This window comes from Lepisosteus platostomus, chromosome 16, assembly GCF_059453375.1.
Source record: "Lepisosteus platostomus isolate fLepPlt1 chromosome 16, fLepPlt1.hap1, whole genome shotgun sequence".
Lineage (NCBI taxonomy): Eukaryota > Metazoa > Chordata > Actinopteri > Semionotiformes > Lepisosteidae > Lepisosteus > Lepisosteus platostomus.
Genome location: NC_142626.1, coordinates 289,258 through 306,221, shown reverse-complemented (window position 1 = coordinate 306,221; position 16,964 = coordinate 289,258). Strand labels below are relative to the sequence as shown.

Sequence of the window (16,964 nt, the reverse complement as noted above, 5' to 3'; positions counted from 1 at the left end):
CTGTGGGCCCCTGTCCAGGTCACGCATGGCCAGTGAGGGGTCCGGCAGCGGTACACGGGCAGCCCGGACAAAGTCACCCCATCACACTCGCCAACACACACAGCTCGCGCACACACCTCACAGAGCAGGACACTGGAGAAACACTGGGAACCAACTTGACCGCTGTTTATTTCAATCCATCCAACGTCGTCACGGCACCCACAGACTGACCCCTCTGTCCAGCACACGAGCGACAGCAGCTGCACGCGGACCCCCCCACCCCCCCCCGCAGTGCTGCCCCTGAGGCCACAGCTAGGGGCAGAGCTGAAGGCTCCTCATGCCCTGATCCCGTTCTCAGCTCTAGAAGATTTTAAAAGTCTCTGATCCTGTTCTCGGGTCTAGAGGAAGATGTAAAAGTCTCTGATCCTGTTCTCGGGTCTAGAGGAAGATGTAAACGTCTCTGATCCTGTTCTCGGGTCTAGAGGAAGATGTAAACGTCTCTGATCCTGTTCTCGGGTCTAGAGGAAGATGTAAAAGTCTCTGATCCTGTTCTCAGACTTAGAGGTTGCTGCTCTGTGCAGGTGAGGGGCCCAGGCCTTTCTACATGAATCATGAGCCCACACTGGCCCAGCACACTGGGAGACAGGATTTCACACTGGAAGGGAGAAACCGGTCCACTAACGAGTTGCCTTTCCTTTCACTGAAAAATTTCACCCCGATCGCTGCGCCCAGGACCAATCAATCACAGCGACCAGCTGGCCACACTCCGAGCGAAGCAGCTGATCGGTGCCATTGATCCAGACCCAGAGCGGGACGGGGACTGGGATGAGGACTGACAGCCACCAGGCACAGGGTGACTTCACTACAAATAACTACAAGTAAAACTGCACAGATTAAAATAATAATAATTCTTCTTCTAATAATAATTAGTAATAAAGATTAAAAAAATGAAATGCATCACCCTGCTCTAAAAAGACCACCGCGCGGTCATGCTGTGCACGGTGCCGACACATCATACTGCAACAGAGCGAGAGAGGGGGCCCCGACGTCACCTCAGTCCTCTGGGTCTCCTGGGGCCCCCGGGGGGTCACGGCCGGCCCCCCGAACAAGCACCCCGACTTCCGCCCCCCCGCCCGGTCACGTCCGCGCGTCCTCGTCCGCGGCGGCGGACCACAGGTCGAAGGCGCCGGCGGGGAGGGCGAGCAGGGGCAGGGCGGCGCCGAAGGGCCCCGCCAGCGCGTCGGGGGCCCCCAGGCCGGCCTCCTGGCCGTGCGTGCGCAGGTGCTTGCGCAGGGCGGCGGGCTCCTTGAAGCTCTTGCCGCAGCGCGGGCAGCGGCAGGGCCGCTCGCCGGTGTGGATGCGCTGGTGGTGCTTGAGGTGCTGCAGGCGGCTCAGGCTCTTGCCGCACACGGCGCACTGGTAGGGCTTCTCGCCCGTGTGCGTGCGCCGGTGCTTGCGCAGCCCGTCCAGGTGCCGGAAGCTGGTGCCGCACTCGGCGCACTGGTAGGGCTTCTCGCCCGTGTGGATGCGCTGGTGGGTCTTGAGCGCGCCCGACTCGCGGAAGCGCCGGCCGCAGTCGGGGCAGGGGTAGGGCTTCTCGCCCGTGTGGATGCGGATGTGCTTCTTCAGGCTGGAGATCAGCCGGAACGTCTTCCCGCACTCCAGGCACAGGTGAGGCCGGCCCGCCCCCTCCTCCGCCGGCGCCGGCTCCGGGGTGGGCCTGGGGGAGGGGCCGGGACCAGAGCCGGGCCCGGCGCCGGCGGCCTGCTTGGACGGGGGGCTCCCGCCGGCCTCCGCCGAGGGGGCGCCCCCGGCCAGCTGGGCGCCCCGGGGGGCCCCGTCCCCCTCGGAGTCCCCTTCCTCTTTGGGGTGCCTCTCCGGGGGCCGTGCCCGGGGGGGGCCGCGGGGCGCGCGCGAGGGGCGCTCCTCCTCCACCACGTGGATGTAGCCCAGGTCGCCCACGTTGCGCGCCGCCAACCCGCTGCCCGGCGCCACCTGCTCCTCTTTGATCTCGAACCGGGGTGCGGCCCGCTGGCTCTCCTGGTCAGCTGCCCCCTCCTCTTCCTCCTCTTCCTTGCCCTCCTTCTCGCACTCGCCTGCAACACACAGAGGAAGAAGAGGCTCAGGCTGCCGGCACTGCAAGGAAAACTGGGGGCGCCCTGGACTTCGGGGCGCTATGAGAGGAGTGAACACACTGCTCGAGCACCGGTCACTCAATTCTTCTCCTATAGTGCTGTTCAGACAGACCGTCCAGTGAGACAGCAAGACGGTGCGCAGGGAGAGAGAGAGATGAAGGGTTAAGGGCGAAGTTTGATGCGGTCGGGGGGAACCTGGAGCGGATCAGACTGCTGCACACTGGGAGTCTGACTGACAGCACTGTCACACCTGGAGCGGATCAGACTGCTGCGCACTGGGAGTCTGACTGACAGCACTGTCACACCTGGAGCGGATCAGACTGCTGCGCACTGGGAGTCTGACTGACTGCACTGTCACACCTGGAGCGGATCAGACTGCTGCGCACTGGGAGTCTGACTGACTGCACTGTCACACCTGGAGCGGATCAGACTGCTGCACTGTCACACCTGGAGTGGATCAGACTGCTGCACACTGGGAGTCTGACTGACAGCACTGTCACACCTGGAGCGGATCAGACTGCTGCGCACTGGGAGTCTGACTGACAGCACTGTCACACCTGGAGCGGATCAGACTGCTGCGCACTGGGAGTCTGACTGACTGCACTGTCACACCTGGAGCGGATCAGACTGCTGCGCACTGGGAGTCTGACAGCACTGTCACACCTGGAGCGGATCAGGCTGCTGCACACTGGGAGTCTGACAGCACTGTCACACCTGGAGCGGATCAGACTGCTGCACTGTCACACCTGGAGTGGATCAGACTGCTGCGCACTGGGAGTCTGACAGCACTGGCACACCTGGAGAGGATCAGACTGCTGCGCACTGGGAGTCTGACTGACAGCACTGTCACACCTGGAGCGGATCAGACTGCTGTGCACTGGGAGTCTGACTGACAGCACTGTCACACCTGGAGCGGATCAGACTGTACCTTGCATGGACATGTCAGACCAGGGGCTCTGCATCGGCGTGTGATTGGCGAAGCCGTCCAGCAGGTCGTGGTTGGTCACTGTGCCGTCCGGCTGGATGGAGAGGCGGCACTCCTTCAGCTCGTCGCCGGAGCCGAACTCGGGCAGCTGGGCCCCCAGGGCGCCGTCCAGGTCGGAGGCGCAGCCGGGCAGCGCGGCTGAGAGGCCGGCCGGACTGGGCCCGGCGTCCCGCTCGCCGAAGAAGCGGCTGCAGTCCTCCCCCCCCCCGCCGCTGGGCTCCAGGGCCGGCTGCTCCGGGCCGGGCCCGGGGAAGGGCAGCTGGTCGATGAACCTCTGGGCGCTACTGACGCACTCCCGCAGCGCCTTGAGCTCGGCCTCCGACACCTCCAGCCGCACCCGCAGGCTCTCGTTCTCCCGGTCCCTGCTGGCCGCCTCCAGCTGCGCCTGGGCCAGCCTGTCGCCCACCACCCGCGCCACCTCGCCCAGCAGCGTGTCCACGGCGGCGGCCAGCGTGCTGTGGATGGTGGGGGCGAGGCGCTCCTTCAGGTAGGGCAGGGCGAGACCGCTGTCGCCGCCGGCTTTCGTGTCCTCGGCGCGGTCGCCCCTGAGCCCGGAGCCCAGGCTGGGCTTCCTCCTGCCGGCGCCGAAGGCCCCGGCGCCGCTCCCCCCCGGCGCCCCCAGCACCCAGCCCAGCCGCCTGGCGCTCATGGTACTCCGGGCGTCAGCTGGTGCCCAACCCCGCGGCCTGCTCGGGCTCGGAGAAAACAGCTCCGCCACCTTCCAGACGCCAAGCGCGACCCGGTCCGGACGTGTCGCCTCCGGAGGCTCAGCAGAATTCGGGCCGTCTTCCACGGAACAGAACTGCGGTCCGCCCCACTCGGACTATTTAATAAGTCAAGTTATTTGGTTTTTTTAACATAACAACGCTTTCCCTTTTTAAAAAAAAAGTGAACAACAAAGTCCCGTTAGATGCTCTCTCGCAGTCTTCCGGACATAAACAAGTATTGGGAAAGATGGGACACTCTTACCCTCACTTCTAATTGGCAGCCTTGCGTCGCGTCCCTATGACGCCATGCGACGCGCAGCACTGTCGTCACCGCGGTGCCACGAAATGGCGCTTGCGCTGCGTGCCCCCGGAAACGGAAGCGGTTCAGTCAGCGGCCATGTTGAGTGGGGCTTCGTGCGTTTCTCACCCTCGGTTCTCCCAGCAGATCCGTCTCTCTGTTCGCTTGCTCTTTCCCTTTTACCTCTCACCCCCTGTGGGGAAAGGTGTGAAAATGTCCCCAGCTACTGCTACACACAACACTACACCTTCAGCCCTTTCAAATTCTTCACATCTTTATTTCCCAAAAAACATCTTGACGTGACACAATCCGAGACGGCGGAGGGGTTTAACACCCCGTACACGTACGAGGAGCTCCGCTGCCCCGCCCTCTCGCGTGCTGTGCTAGGGGAACGCCTGCCGAGAGTCCGTACTGTTTGACCTCAGATTCCGGCTGCCTGGCGGCTGCTTTGTTGAAAAACAGCAGGAAAGTTCCCAGCCTAGAAGAATGAGCCTCCGAAAAGGCTCAAAATGCACACCTGTGCCTGCACACACATGTCCAGTTCAGCCGGTACGGAGAGGCAGGAGTAACAACAGATCCGCCGCCACCGGCATGAGGCCAGCGCGTATCCCAGGAGCCCCCTGGCGGCGCGCAGGGCCTGCAGCGGACGCTCACCGGGGCTGGGGGGCCGGGGGCAGGACGGGCGGCTGCGGCGGGCGGCCTGGTGCCGGAGCAGTTTCCACTCCTGCTGGAAGAGCCTCTCGCACCGGCAGCAGCGCCAGGCCCGAGCTGGACACCGAGCTGGACACGGGCCTGGGCACCGAGCTGGACACGGGCCTGGGCACTGAGCTGGACACTGAGCTGGACACGGGCTTGGACACAGCGGTCAACATCGGACTGCACACTGTGGTTGGTACCGTACTGGACACCGCGGTCGGCACCGGGCTGGACATGGGCCTGGACACCAGACTGGACACCGCAGTCGGCATGGGATTCAAGACGGGCGTGGACACACCCGAGCCCGGACTGGACATGGCGGGCCGGGGCGCCGAGCTGGGCTGCTCTCCCGGGACCCCGCGGCTCAGCGCGGGCAGCAGGAGCAGCTGGACCGGGGCGCGGGCGGTGCCCGTGGGTGGGAGCCGGACCAGGATGGCCTGCGCGGGCGAGAGGGGCGAGAGGAGGCGCGCGGGCCGGCTGTCCCTCCTGTCCTCCGCTGGGACACGGGCACCCAGCTCCGGCCTCCTCCGGGGGGACCCCCGCTCCCACTTCAGCCCCTCGCTCTCCAGCGCGCCTCCCAGCGGGAGCCTCCAGCCCGGATTCTCCTCTTTAATATCCGGATGCTGGGATCCGAGATCCGGCCGCTCAGCTGGACCAGACCAGCTCTCCCGCGTATCCCAGGCGGATTCGGGGCACGTCCGCAGCGGACACTCCGAGCGGGCGTGGGGAGGGCTGCTCCTCTCCGGCTTGAGGCTCGGGAGCGCGGGCCCGACGTCCGGTGCTTCCGTCTTCACGAGGACCGGGAGAATCCCGGCCGGCGGGCTGCTCCCAGGAAGCTCCGCCGTCTCCACAGCCTCCGGCTTCGGCAGTCCGGGTATTCCCAGCGGACACTCCTCTTCCTCCTCCTTCACGCACTCGGACGGCCAGCGCCGCAGCTCCAGGTCCCGCTGATCTCCGGGCCCCTCCTGCTTGACGCCGCTCTCCCGGGGGACGGACCGGGAGCCGGCCACGCTGCTCCGCGAGTCCAGGCCGGGCCGGACACCTGCGCCGGCACCCTCCCACGTCCGGCCCACGACTCCCTCGAACAGCCAGGACGGCTCCGCCGGCTCGGGTTCCTGCTGCAGGGGCTGCTGGGAGGGACACGAGAGAGTCAGGTCAACGAAGACGAAGAGGACAATGACGCTGACGAAGAGCCCGGCCGGGCCGGGTGACCCGGGTCCGGCTCAGCCGCTCGGTCGGAGAAGCTACCGCAGACGGGCTCTGTCTGGCTCGTGCACCGCCCCCTGCTGGCCACGCGCAGGTCGCCCTGGCGATGGCAGATCCCCTGGATCCCTGCTGTCACTGCAGCAGCTGACGGGCAACAGGCCTAAAACTGCCTCTTATTTCCCGATTTCAGCTCAGTGTTTCATACGATCCTGACCCACTGCTGCTGGGAGGGCTGCTGGGTTTGGACATTAAGGGCAGGAATCCCGAATAAAACGGATTAAGGATCTTCTACCAGAGGGTTCTTACGAAAAGTGTTTTCAAGTGAAACTGTTTTCACCTCTGGTTTTCCTAGGGGCCTAAACTGGTTTCCATCTGTATGAACGGAGTGAGAACACAGGGCACCTCTGTCAGTCTACTGAAGCGCTCCCAGTGACATGGGACATGGCCCCAGTGCGACTGTTTACTGGGGGTGACAGAGAGGCCTGGAGAGTTACTCCGAACACGGTCCAGCACACTTCACAGCCATACCCACAAACCAAAGAACTGGCTACTCGCGACAGTAATATGTCTCTGGCTTATTAATCACCCTGAGGGGGCTGGTCAGTGTTTCAGGTACTTAGGAACAGCAATACGGACATTTCAACTTTCCCCAGAGAATACCAATTGCGTTTTTAATCTTTAAGAAGGCTAGTCATTGTATATTTTTGATCAGGAAGCTGAAAGGGTTCGGGTTGAGTCAAAACCTTTTAGAGGAGGCTTGCAGGACGCTGGTAGAAGGCATCACATTGCTTTCTACCGTTCTGGGAGGCTGAGTACTGAAGAGGAATTGGGAAGCTATTTTTACATTTCAGTGCTGTGATGAATCAGCAATGATGAGTGTGTTCCAAACCACAGTCTAACGTCTACAACCTCCAGTTTACACCCTGAGAGAGAAAGGTTCAACGTGTGTGTAGCTCCACACTGTCCCCATTGTCTGCAGCACAAAACCTCCTGTGACATCGCCCCCTCACGAGACGAGACAGCAGGACACTTTCACCACTTACACTGGGCATCTGGCTCGATGCGTCTGCATAGAATCTGAGCGTCTCTCTGGACACGGAAACTGCTGTTTTGTCTCTAGTCTTGTAAAACAAAAAACACAACATTAGAACGGGACGCAAGTTTGTGTCACCTAAGCCATCATCAAAAGATGTTCCCAATTATTTTCATGAAAGAAATGAGTAAATACTGTGGGTCTTTGTCAAGACTTACAGTTGTTAAGCTGTTTAAGAAGCCGGTGCTTAAATGTTATACATGAGAAACTGGCTGTACTCTTTCTGAGGGATGGCACAGAGCCAGTGACCTCTGCATGCCTGATTTACAAGCCTAAAATTGAAAAAAGAAAGTAAATATTCACTTGCTTAGTTTCCAAGTCATTAAACAAAACATCCTCTCTAAACATCAGACACAAGTGCCTTTCAAATCTACAGATCTCAATATTTCTTGTTAGATGTTTTCTACCCCAGTAATCGACCCTGAGTAAGGCTGAAGAGATGCCCAGTGATTTTACAGTCGGGTAGTTATCTCCATCGATGAGAAATGTAAAAGCAGGCAGCTCCGCCAGAGGAGTCATGAAGTGTAGTTCACCCCTGAAAGGTCATGTGACCGAGCACTCAATCCCATCACCCACCAGCCGAGCGGGTGCGCAGCCCAGCCCAAGCCCAGCCGGGGCCCGTGGGCTCTTCGTCTTCATACGGAATATTTACGGAGATTACTGGGTATCAGCCAGCTGGCTATCAGAGTGATTTCCCAACAACAGGCTGGAAAAGGACGCCAATGATGGAAAGTGCACTGAATCTGGGTCAATTACATTTCTCCCACGCCTCTTCCTTTTCTGGACTCTTTTGCCTTTAGATTTCCTGGTCTGCAGGGAAGCAGCAGCCTGAAAAGGAAACAAAGAAACTCAGTGTTTCTGTTAAAGTGATGGTACCTACGGAGTCAATGTTTTTTGTGGTGTTCAACATAGCTATAACTAGAATAATAATCATAAAACCAAGCAATTAACGTAAAATATAAGATACAGGATAAATCAACTACAATACAGGCTGAATGCATTTATTTCAGACAACGTCTGGCTTACTCTGCTGGCAGGTCTCCTCTTCCTCTTGCTCCCTCCTGTGGCCTCAGCTCCCCCTGCTCGAAGCGAGCTTGCCTGCAATGTGTGGAAGGAGCAGAGATGAATGAAAACCCAGCTGTGTTTTAGAAGAGCCGTGAGCGCGCGCGTACCTGTTGTTCTTCAAGCGCGGATATCGCCTTCCTCTTGCGCCCTCTTCTCGCAGGCTGCTTGCTATGAGGAAACACGGTCGGAACGGCGCCTGCTTTCAGCAGAAGTCTGGGTTCAGTGTCTGAAATTGAAATATATTATCATGGGCCATCAGGCTTTGTAGTCACGTGAACTCCCAAGTGGAGAAAAGGTCAATGCAGACGTCCCATCCCACATCGACAGGGTTGGAGAACCAGTCGTGCTCTGCTGCAGTGAAGCACACGGTCTAGACCAAGCTAGTTTTGCAACTATCCGCATCTGAAATATTTTCATGAACCCAACACAAGGGAGAAGACATGTCAGATACTTTGAGTATTGCAAAAAAAAAGGAGCACCCTGCCAACCAACTGAAACACACTCATATTTATCATTTTCAAGTTTTGCAAAAGTGCTCCATCATTTCCACAGGAGGTTATTTTGTGGGAAATCGCACCTGAAGGAAAAATTCTGGCAGGACTTGTATCTTAGGAGGACTTGCTGTGGCCCAAACGGCTGATTCGAATTGGTGCCAGTGAACTGAATTCAATACTCTATATCTACGGCCTTAAGGGACAGATTTGCTGGCACAGACTACTTACTTGTTAACTCAGCTTCCAGGTCGCGCCTGAACATTTCGGGGGTGAAATGTCTGCTGCACAACCTGTACTTATTGGAATGGACGTCGTGCCGAATCTCGTCCAGAAACCTGTCGAGGGGCCCGATGTCAGTGCCCATGTTTGTTACCCATTGCTTGGCCAGCTGCCGGTCCCTTGGAAAAGCGAACAGTTTGACTTTCTCTAGACCCGGTCCTAGGTTCTGTCTGCGACCACTGTGTTCTGAACAGCCAAAGGCTCGGCAGTGAGGCATCGTAAAAGACACCGCCAGCTGTTAAACACTTAAAGTCAGGACTTCCGCTGACGACAGGGCACGCTCCGCGGCGGTTTACAGGCACTAGCGAGCCGGAAGGGCCGTTTTCACGTCACGGTTCTCGCGAACTCTCGTTCTCGTCCGCGGCGAGACTGGCGGGTCGAACAAGATGGCGGAGGTAGGACGCCTTCGTTCAAAAAGTTCACAGTTTTGAGCTGTGCGTCTCTAATGCTTATTTACATTCAGTCTTCCTTCGTCAGATGTAACTGTTTCATGTACCTATGATGATTTTATATGCACTCTTGTGTTGTGTTAGTATTGTATGTACTTTTTAGTGTTTTGTTGTTGTTGCTGCAATAAAAAAAAGTTCACAATCTTGCCCTTGATTGGAAATTTAAATTTGTGCGGCGCCGTCCGTTAGTTTTGTTACCGAGGTGTGAAACTCGGGACTGAAGACTGCATTCCCGTTTCCAGCCGCTGCCTTTAGTAAGGCGGTTTAGACAACCCGTAGCCAATAAAAATATCAACACGAATATCCCTGTGCAGTCGGCATGCTGAGCACAGCTGCGTGACTGTGTCCTGTATGAAGCTATCGGATTGGCGTTAGGGTGGTGTAATGCGGAAATGCGTGTTTGTGTATCGTTGCACGTCAAGAACAATCGTTTTTTATATGTATTTTATTTCATGTTGAGTGTCGTTTTTTGTAGTTTTGTGTGGTAATGGCAAAGACGAATTTCGTTCCTTTTGGATGGATAATAAGGGGATATCTGACCTTAAACTGGAGGATCACCTGTGTGAAGCTCCGAGTCCCGGGACCGGGACGTCTGTCTGGGTTCAGAAAGAGCAGGTCAGCCCTGACCGCACACAGCAGCAGTCCAGCACACACGGGGCATGGGGCAGGGTGTGTTCAGCCGCGCAGAGATCCACTCTAGCTCCAGGGGGAACGTGGTTGAGAGGTGTAACAGGTGAATTCTCAGACTGGGCTGATGGAGTGAGACAGCCCTCATCCACGTTAGTAAACATTTCACGATTTCAGCTGGCAACACGTTAAGAGGATTAGCAAACACTGTCGAAGCAGCAAACAAAATTCAGAAGTGCTTAAACCAAGTTTACATCTGATTTAGTCTGAAGGGAGTGTGACACACTGGCAGGAAAGTCCACTTGATAAGGGTCTGTTTTGGTGCCCATGCAGACGTTTTGGACTGGTTCTAGAAGAGCACTGCACACTGGACCCGAGAAGTGAAAAATACTCTGTTTATTGTCAGTGATGAAGCATTAAAAATCACAGTTGTGACACATAAATACATTTTCATCATACAGGTTAAATTACGTCTTATTAACAAAAATATTTCTAAATGATTAAAAAATCAATTCTATCTTATAAATAAAAATATTAGAATCTTTTCATATTTTTCTCTTATTTATCTTTGCAATTTTAAAAAAAAGATTAGAACATTTTTCAGGATATAACACTCATCAAAATGTAACAGGTTAGTTAGTTACACAAATGTAAAAATCTCAATTCCAGTCAAAACAGCTTGTTATGTGCTTTATAAAAGCACAGAAATATCCAGAATTCAATGCAAATCCAGTTTTATACATCTGCAGAACTCTGTTACCCCATGTGTCTGTAAAGAGCTGCAGGAAAGTACTGACCACAGTGGACAGCTCAGTGCAGTGGGACCCCCAGCAGTGACCCCACTGGACACCCCAGTGCAGTGTGACCCCCAGCAGTGACCTCACTGGACACCCCAGTGCAGTGGGACCCCCAGCAGTGACCCCACTGGACACCCCAGTGCAGTGTGACCCCAGCACTGACCCCACTGGACACCTCAGTGGGAGGAGTGCCTGTGTGGGGGTGTGCCCATCTCCAGCAGGGTGACCCCCTGGGGGACAGGCCCCCCTCTGCAGTCTGGGGTCTCACAGGGGCGGCTCCGACCCGAACGTGGGGTTCCCCAGCCCCCCCGCTGACAGCGCCGCCCTCCTGTGGGCCCGCCGCCTCCTCCAGAGCAGGAGACCCCCCAGGCTGAGCAGCAGGAGCAGGAGCAGGGCGCCCCCTATCAGCCCCGCCTGCAGGGCCAGGCTGGCGTCCGCTGTCGCCTGGGGCAGCGAGCAGGAGGGGGCGCTGCGCCCGGCCCCGTTCTCCGCCGCCACGCACACCTCGTACATGCCGCCCGCCAGCGCCGCCACCCTGGACCGCTCCCCGAAAACCAGGGGCGCCCCGCCCTCCACCGTCACCCAGTACCGCTCCACTGTGGACGTGGGGGCGCACCAGTGGACTCTGACCTCCGACCCCTGCTGGACGACCTCCCGGAGCCTGGGGGGCTCGGGGGTGACCGTGGGGCCGCTGACGCCGGGGCAGAGGCACCCGCTGGCCTCCCGCAGGGCCGCGCAGGGCGTCTGCTCGTGGCGGCAGGGGTCGTAGTCGCAGACCTGGCGGCCGGCGCGCGAGGCGGGGGCCGGGCGGGGGGCAGGGGTGCGGGGCCCTCCCGCCGGCTCGCCGCCGTCTTCGCTCTCGTAGGCGCCGAAGTCCAGCCCCGTCTCGTAGATGATTCTGGCCCGCGTGGTCGCCGGGCTGGTGCCGGTCCGGCTGCCGGGATCGGTCGAGCAGCAGCCAATCAGGGCGAGGATGAAGAGGAAGGGCCTCAGGAACGCCGTCTTCTGATTGGTCGCCATGATATCTGTGCACAACCAATCAAAGAGTCAGTGCGGTCACTCTGGGGAGCCCATAATGATGACGAGCAGGACACCAGAACCAGAGCTGCGAGGTGGGGAGTAGGGGGACAGTAACGCAGACAGGTACTGAGGTGCTGAGCCACGCACAGCCTTATAGGTGAGCAGGAGGACTCTGAAGTCAACACAAAACCTCGTAGAGATAGATTGTCTCATTGCAAAACTGACAGGAAGCCAGTGCAGGGACTCCAGGACAGGAGTGCAAGACCTGGTCAGGGTTCTGGCTGCCGAATCCTGGACACACTGCAGTTTGTTCAGAGCGGGTCTAGATACCCCTGGGAGTAGGGAGTACTGAGAACAGTAGTCAGACAGAAAAGCTGACCTGCTTGTTCATCTACATTCAGCAACAACAAATGACGAATCTGGCGATATTTCTGAGATGGAAGAATGTTGTTTTGCAATATTTTGTACTTGTCAGCCAAACCCTCAGCTTGGATCAAATATCACCCCCAGATAAATCAATTTAGATTCAAACTCAGGTGCAGTACCGTGCACCGACTGGCTCTAGATAGTGGGTAGGATTTGCCGAGAAGCACGATGCTGTCTTGTCTCCGATGAAATGAAAGAAACCTTGAGTCGTTACGTCAGAGAGGCAAGAGGAGAGAGCAGAGACAGCCACTTCAGTGTCAGGTTTAGTGTGGGCGCAGATCTGAGTATCATCAGCGAAGAAATGATCATTCAGACCATGTGATCTTACTTCCTGACTGAATGGTATGGGGCCCAGCATCGAGCCCTGGGGGACACCAGCCTTAACGAGTCTGGTTTCGGCACCGGAATCAGTGACAGTGTCGGTGATCAGTCAGGTTAGAGCAACGTCACAAACCCCAAACACCCAAAGTGTAAGATGTCACGGCTCGCAGTGTCAAGGAGAGTAAGGACAGAGGGAGAGCCAGTCGGAAGCTGAAAGGAGATTGTGAGAGACGTTAACCAGGGCGGTTTCGGCACTGCGTGATTCCAGACTGAAAGGATTTGAAGCGGTTATTTGCAACAATGTGGTTGTTTAAAAGGTAGGTTGGATATAGGGCGAAAAAGCCGTTTAGATCGTCCAAGGCCATATTTGGTTTTTAAGCAGCTGAATTAGTGTGAGCAGGTGATCAGAGCGCAGATGACCGGTTTTTAAAATCATCATTTGCTGCCTTCGACGGCACGTCCTGTGCTTTGTGCCTCTCTGTCGATTCCCAGTGGACTCCCAGTCATCAACACTGAGGGCAGGAGGCACGTCTTTACGCAAAGGGTGGTGGGAGTCTGGAACGAGCAGGCAGGTGAGCTGGACAGGCCCGTCTGCTGATTGGACACAGGGCTGGGCTGAGCTGGAGCTGGAGTGGGGTGCTAAAAGGGACCCCCCCACCCCTCAGTTGAACACCCCTAATAGTAGCTCTCCCTGTGTTGGGGTGGTGAGGGAGGATAGGAGACGCCCCAAAAACCAGCAAGAAAGACCAGCCCCCCCAAACCCCGGGACTGCATGTGACCTCCCAGAAGACTCGCTCTTTAAGCTGCTTTTGGGAAGTTTGAACAAACCGGAGCGAGTTGAGTAATCGGAGCCGCTGCCCTGACATTCCAGCCTCGTTAGTAACGAGCGGGCGGCTGCCAGCTCTGCCCAGCACCCCGACATCCGCGGGTCTCCGCCATGCCCCCCCACACCGATGGTCCTGGCCGAACACAGACCGATGCGTCCGACTCAGGAGAGTCGCCACGGCAACAGGCGTCCCTTCGGCACCTCCGCTCCGCCACGCTCGGCATTCCGGTCACGCTCCGGCCCGCACAGCGGGAATCCGGTGGGAATCCAGCGGGAATGAGACAGAGGAAGCTGTCCTACCTGTGAGCTGTGCCTCTGCCGTCTGTCCCAGGCTGCTCGCTCTCTCTCTCTGCTCCTGCTCCTCTCCAGACTCTCCCCCTGCCCCGGCCTCCTGCCTCTTTATAATCCTGCCCCCCCCCTCGGTGTGTCAGAGCCCACAGGGGCAGCCTGTGTGTGTGTGTGTGTGTGTGTGTGTGTGTGTGTGTGTGTGTGTGAGTGAGAGAGAGAGAGAGAGTGTGTGTGTGTGAGAGAGAGAGAGAGAGAGAGTGTGTGTGTGTGAGACAGAGACTGTGTGTGAGACAGAGAGAGACTGAGTGTGTGTGAGGGGCAGTGTGTCTCTAAATTCTCTACTGAAAGATTGCTGTAACTCTTCTCCTGTTTCAGGTGTTTGTCCCAGGAGCCTGCAGGTCTGTAGAGAGACGACCTCCAACAGCAGCCTCACAGTCCCAGAATCTGGGGCCCCTCTCTGTAAGTGACCAATTGGGCCAGACCCCCACAATAGATGGGTGCCTAACAGTTGTAGACACGTGCGCATGAGTCTTTTTGGGGGTGTGTGAGTGTGCATGTGTGTGCGTGAGTCTGGGGCTGTGTGAGTGTGCGTGGCTCTGTGTGGGGCTGTGAGAGTGTGTGTGAGTGTGCGTGACTCTGTGTGGGGGTGTGTGAGTGTGCGTGGCTCTGTGTGGGGGTGTGTGAGTGTGCGTGACTCTGTGTGGGGGGGTGTGAGTGTGCGTGGCTCTGTGTGGGGGGGTGTGAGTGTGTGTGAGTGTGCGTGGCTCTGTGTGGGGGTGTGTGAGTGTGCGTGACTCTGTGTGGGGCTGTGTGAGTGTGCGTGGCTCTGTGTGGCTCGGCTGCTCATTACTCAGTCCGGCTCGGTCACATATTCCTCAGCTGAGTTCTCAGAAACGCCCCATTGCTGGAAAACCTCTTCACTTCCCTTATAAGGCCAAAGGCAGGCTGAGACACGCCGCCCTCAGCTCTGAATCAGCCAGCGGCCCTGTGCTCCGCCGCCTCTCGCCCCCATTCTCTTCCCTGGCGAGAACTACCTCATCATTCTCCCCGGCGTTTTCCAACACAAGCGCTGCTGTTTCCACAGCAATGTCATCACCAAGGAAACCACTCAGAATAACTGCGCAGCAGTCTGATCCGCTCCAGGTGTGACAGTGCTGTCAGTCAGACTCCCAGTGCGCAGCAGTCTGATCCGCTCCAGGTGTGACAGTGCTGTCAGTCAGACTCCCAGTGTGCAGCAGTCTGATCCGCTCCAGGTGTGACAGTGCTGTCAGACTCCCAGTGCGCAGCAGTCTGATCCGCTCCAGGTGTGACAGTGCTGTCAGTCAGACTCCCAGTGTGCAGCAGTCTGATCCGCTCCAGGTGTGACAATGCTGTCAGTCAGACTCCCAGTGCGCAGCAGTCTGATCCGCTCCAGGTGTGACAGTGCTGTCAGTCAGACTCCCAGTGTGCAGCAGTCTGATCCGCTCCAGGTGTGACAGTGCTGTCAGTCAGACTCCCAGTGCGCAGCAGTCTGATCCGCTCCAGGTGTGACAGTGCTGTCAGACTCCCAGTGCGCAGCAGTCTGATCCGCTCCAGGTGTGACAGTGCTGTCAGACTCCCAGTGCGCAGCAGTCTGATCCGCTCCAGGTGTGACAGTGCTGTCAGACTCCCAGTGTGCAGCAGTCTGATCCGCTCCAGGTGTGACAGTGCTGTCAGACTCCCAGTGCGCAGCAGTCTGATCCGCTCCAGGTGTGACAGTGCTGTCAGTCAGACTCCCAGTGCGCAGCAGTCTGATCCGCTCCAGGTGTGACAGTGCTGTCAGACTCCCAGTGTGCAGCAGTCTGATCCGCTCCAGGTGTGACAGTGCTGTCAGACAGACTCCCAGTGTGCAGCAGTCTGATCCGCTCCAGGTGTGACAGTGCTGTCAGACAGACTCCCAGTGTGCAGCAGTCTGATCCGCTCCAGGTGTGACAGTGCTGTCAGACTCCCAGTGTGCAGCAGTCTGATCCGCTCCAGGTGTGACAGTGCTGTCAGACTCCCAGTGTGCAGCAGTCTGATCCGCTCCAGGTGTGACAGTGCTGTCAGACTCCCAGTGTGCAGCAGTCTGATCCGCTCCAGGTGTGACAGTGCTGTCAGACTCCCAGTGCGCAGCAGTCTGATCCGCTCCAGGTGTGACAGTGCTGTCAGTCAGACTCCCAGTGCGCAGTAGTCTGATCTCATTCTGGGGTATAGTGGTGTCCTGGTATACCAGGGGTTCAGTATCTAAATTTGGGGTACAGGGGTGTCCTGGTATAAGGGTTCAGTCTCTCATTTGGGGGAGCTGCAGGCAGTTTCTCATGAAGGAAACCCAGTGACAGGAGGGGGTCGTGCACCCCTGGAAGTGAGCAGCGCAGTGGAAACCGCGCCCCCTCAAACAGCTGGACATGTGTTTGTCATTAACCCCCTGCTCTGTGGGAACAGGCTGGCGGCCAAGAAACAGCTCTGACTGCAGCGGCACTGGTCTGACAGGACCTGAACCACCGGACCTCCTGTCCCCCTCGTCTGACAAGACCGGACCTGACCCACCCCACCTCCTGTCCCCCTCGTCTGACGAGACCGGACCTGAACCACTGGACCAGCTGTCCTCTCGGTCTGACAAGACTGGACCTGAACCACCGGACCTCCTGTCCCCCTCGTCTGACGAGACCGGACCTGAACCACCCCACCTCCTGTCCCCCTCGTCTGACAAGACTGGACCTGAACCACTGGACCTCCTGTCCTCCTGGTCTGAAGAGACCGGATCTGAACCACCCCACCTCCTGTCCCCCTCGTCTGACAAGACCGGACCTGAACCACCGGACCAGCTGTCCTCTCGGTCTGACAAGACCGGACCTGAACCACTGGACCTCCTGTCCTCCTGGTCTGACAAGACCGGACCTGAACCACCCCACCTCCTGTCCTCCTGGTTTCCTTTTCCACCAGGAGTCCATCGGCAGGACTCACTCTCCCCTGCTGTCTCACGTTCCTGTGACTGAAACTGGGGGCGCAGCTTTGCCGAGCTCGTAGAGAGGAGCAGGGGCTAGGTCCCCGGTTCGAAGTGGGCGGAGCCCTGCGCTGTCTGGATTCCCCTCGGTGACGTGACCCCGACCAGAGCCCCAGTGCAGCGATCTGGGGTTCAGTCTGGGCTCCTGTGACCCCACAGCACTGCGATCTACACAGTACCCCCCCCCCACGGGCCCCTGACAGGCTGGGATTCGGAGAAACAGCAGCTCGGAGGCGAGTCCGGGAATACGGGATGCACGGAGCAGGGAGAGG

The 16,964-nt window shown here is 57.9% G+C and overlaps 3 protein-coding genes across 10 annotated transcripts; all 3 read right to left on the bottom strand.

Moving 5' to 3' along the window:
* Positions 1-144: 144 nt before the first annotated feature.
* On the bottom strand, positions 145-4,091 carry LOC148646505 (uncharacterized). Its single transcript, XM_088609251.1, has 2 exons — positions 3,043-4,091; positions 145-2,075 (listed from the first exon to the last, which is right to left on the bottom strand). The coding sequence occupies exons 1-2, from the start codon at positions 3,746-3,748 to the stop codon at positions 1,117-1,119; spliced, it is 1,665 nt and encodes a 554-aa protein (XP_088465377.1). The 5' UTR covers positions 3,749-4,091; the 3' UTR covers positions 145-1,116.
* Positions 4,092-4,356: 265 nt separating this feature from the next.
* Positions 4,357-10,284, bottom strand: LOC148646504 (uncharacterized). 7 transcript variants are annotated; one of them, XM_088609244.1, is made up of 7 exons: positions 8,887-10,284; positions 8,272-8,390; positions 8,126-8,197; positions 7,856-7,927; positions 7,050-7,127; positions 4,957-5,930; positions 4,357-4,920 (listed from the first exon to the last, which is right to left on the bottom strand). In XM_088609244.1, exons 1-7 carry the CDS (start codon positions 9,152-9,154, stop codon positions 4,755-4,757), a joined length of 1,749 nt encoding a protein of 582 aa, XP_088465370.1. In that variant the 5' UTR covers positions 9,155-10,284; the 3' UTR covers positions 4,357-4,754. The 7 variants fall into 7 exon arrangements, with proteins under 7 accessions (XP_088465370.1, XP_088465368.1, XP_088465369.1 ...); XM_088609242.1 differs by having other exon boundaries at positions 4,357-5,930; XM_088609243.1 differs by having other exon boundaries at positions 4,357-5,927.
* Positions 10,285-10,394: 110 nt separating this feature from the next.
* LOC148646503 (leucine-rich repeat neuronal protein 4-like) lies at positions 10,395-14,970 on the bottom strand. Of its 2 annotated transcripts, XR_015927778.1 has the most exons (3): positions 13,704-14,970; positions 10,974-11,835; positions 10,395-10,892 (listed from the first exon to the last, which is right to left on the bottom strand). XR_015927778.1 is itself a non-coding variant. In XM_088609253.1 (2 exons), the coding sequence occupies exon 2, from the start codon at positions 11,828-11,830 to the stop codon at positions 11,075-11,077; it is 756 nt and encodes a 251-aa protein (XP_088465379.1). In that variant the 5' UTR covers positions 11,831-11,835; positions 13,704-14,969; the 3' UTR covers positions 10,395-11,074. The 2 variants fall into 2 exon arrangements, 1 of the variants encoding a protein (XP_088465379.1); XM_088609253.1 differs by having other exon boundaries at positions 10,395-11,835; positions 13,704-14,969.
* Positions 14,971-16,964: the final 1,994 nt, after the last annotated feature.

Coding starts and splice junctions, on each gene's coding strand:
- LOC148646505 (XM_088609251.1), bottom strand. CDS start 3,748: ATGAGCGCCAGGCGGCTGGGCTGGGTGCTGGGGGCGCCGGGGGGGAGC. Junction 2,076..3,042: donor GTCTGACATGTCCATGCAAG/GTACAGTCTGAT, acceptor TGTGTGTTGCAG/GCGAGTGCGAGAAGGAGGGC.
- LOC148646504 (XM_088609242.1), bottom strand. CDS start 9,154: ATGCCTCACTGCCGAGCCTTTGGCTGTTCAGAACACAGTGGTCGCAGA. Junction 8,198..8,271: donor CCGCGCTTGAAGAACAACAG/GTACGCGCGCGC, acceptor CACACATTGCAG/GCAAGCTCGCTTCGAGCAGG. Junction 7,128..7,855: donor GGAAGAGGCGTGGGAGAAAT/GTAATTGACCCA, acceptor TTGTTTTACAAG/ACTAGAGACAAAACAGCAGT.
- LOC148646503 (XM_088609253.1), bottom strand. CDS start 11,830: ATGGCGACCAATCAGAAGACGGCGTTCCTGAGGCCCTTCCTCTTCATC.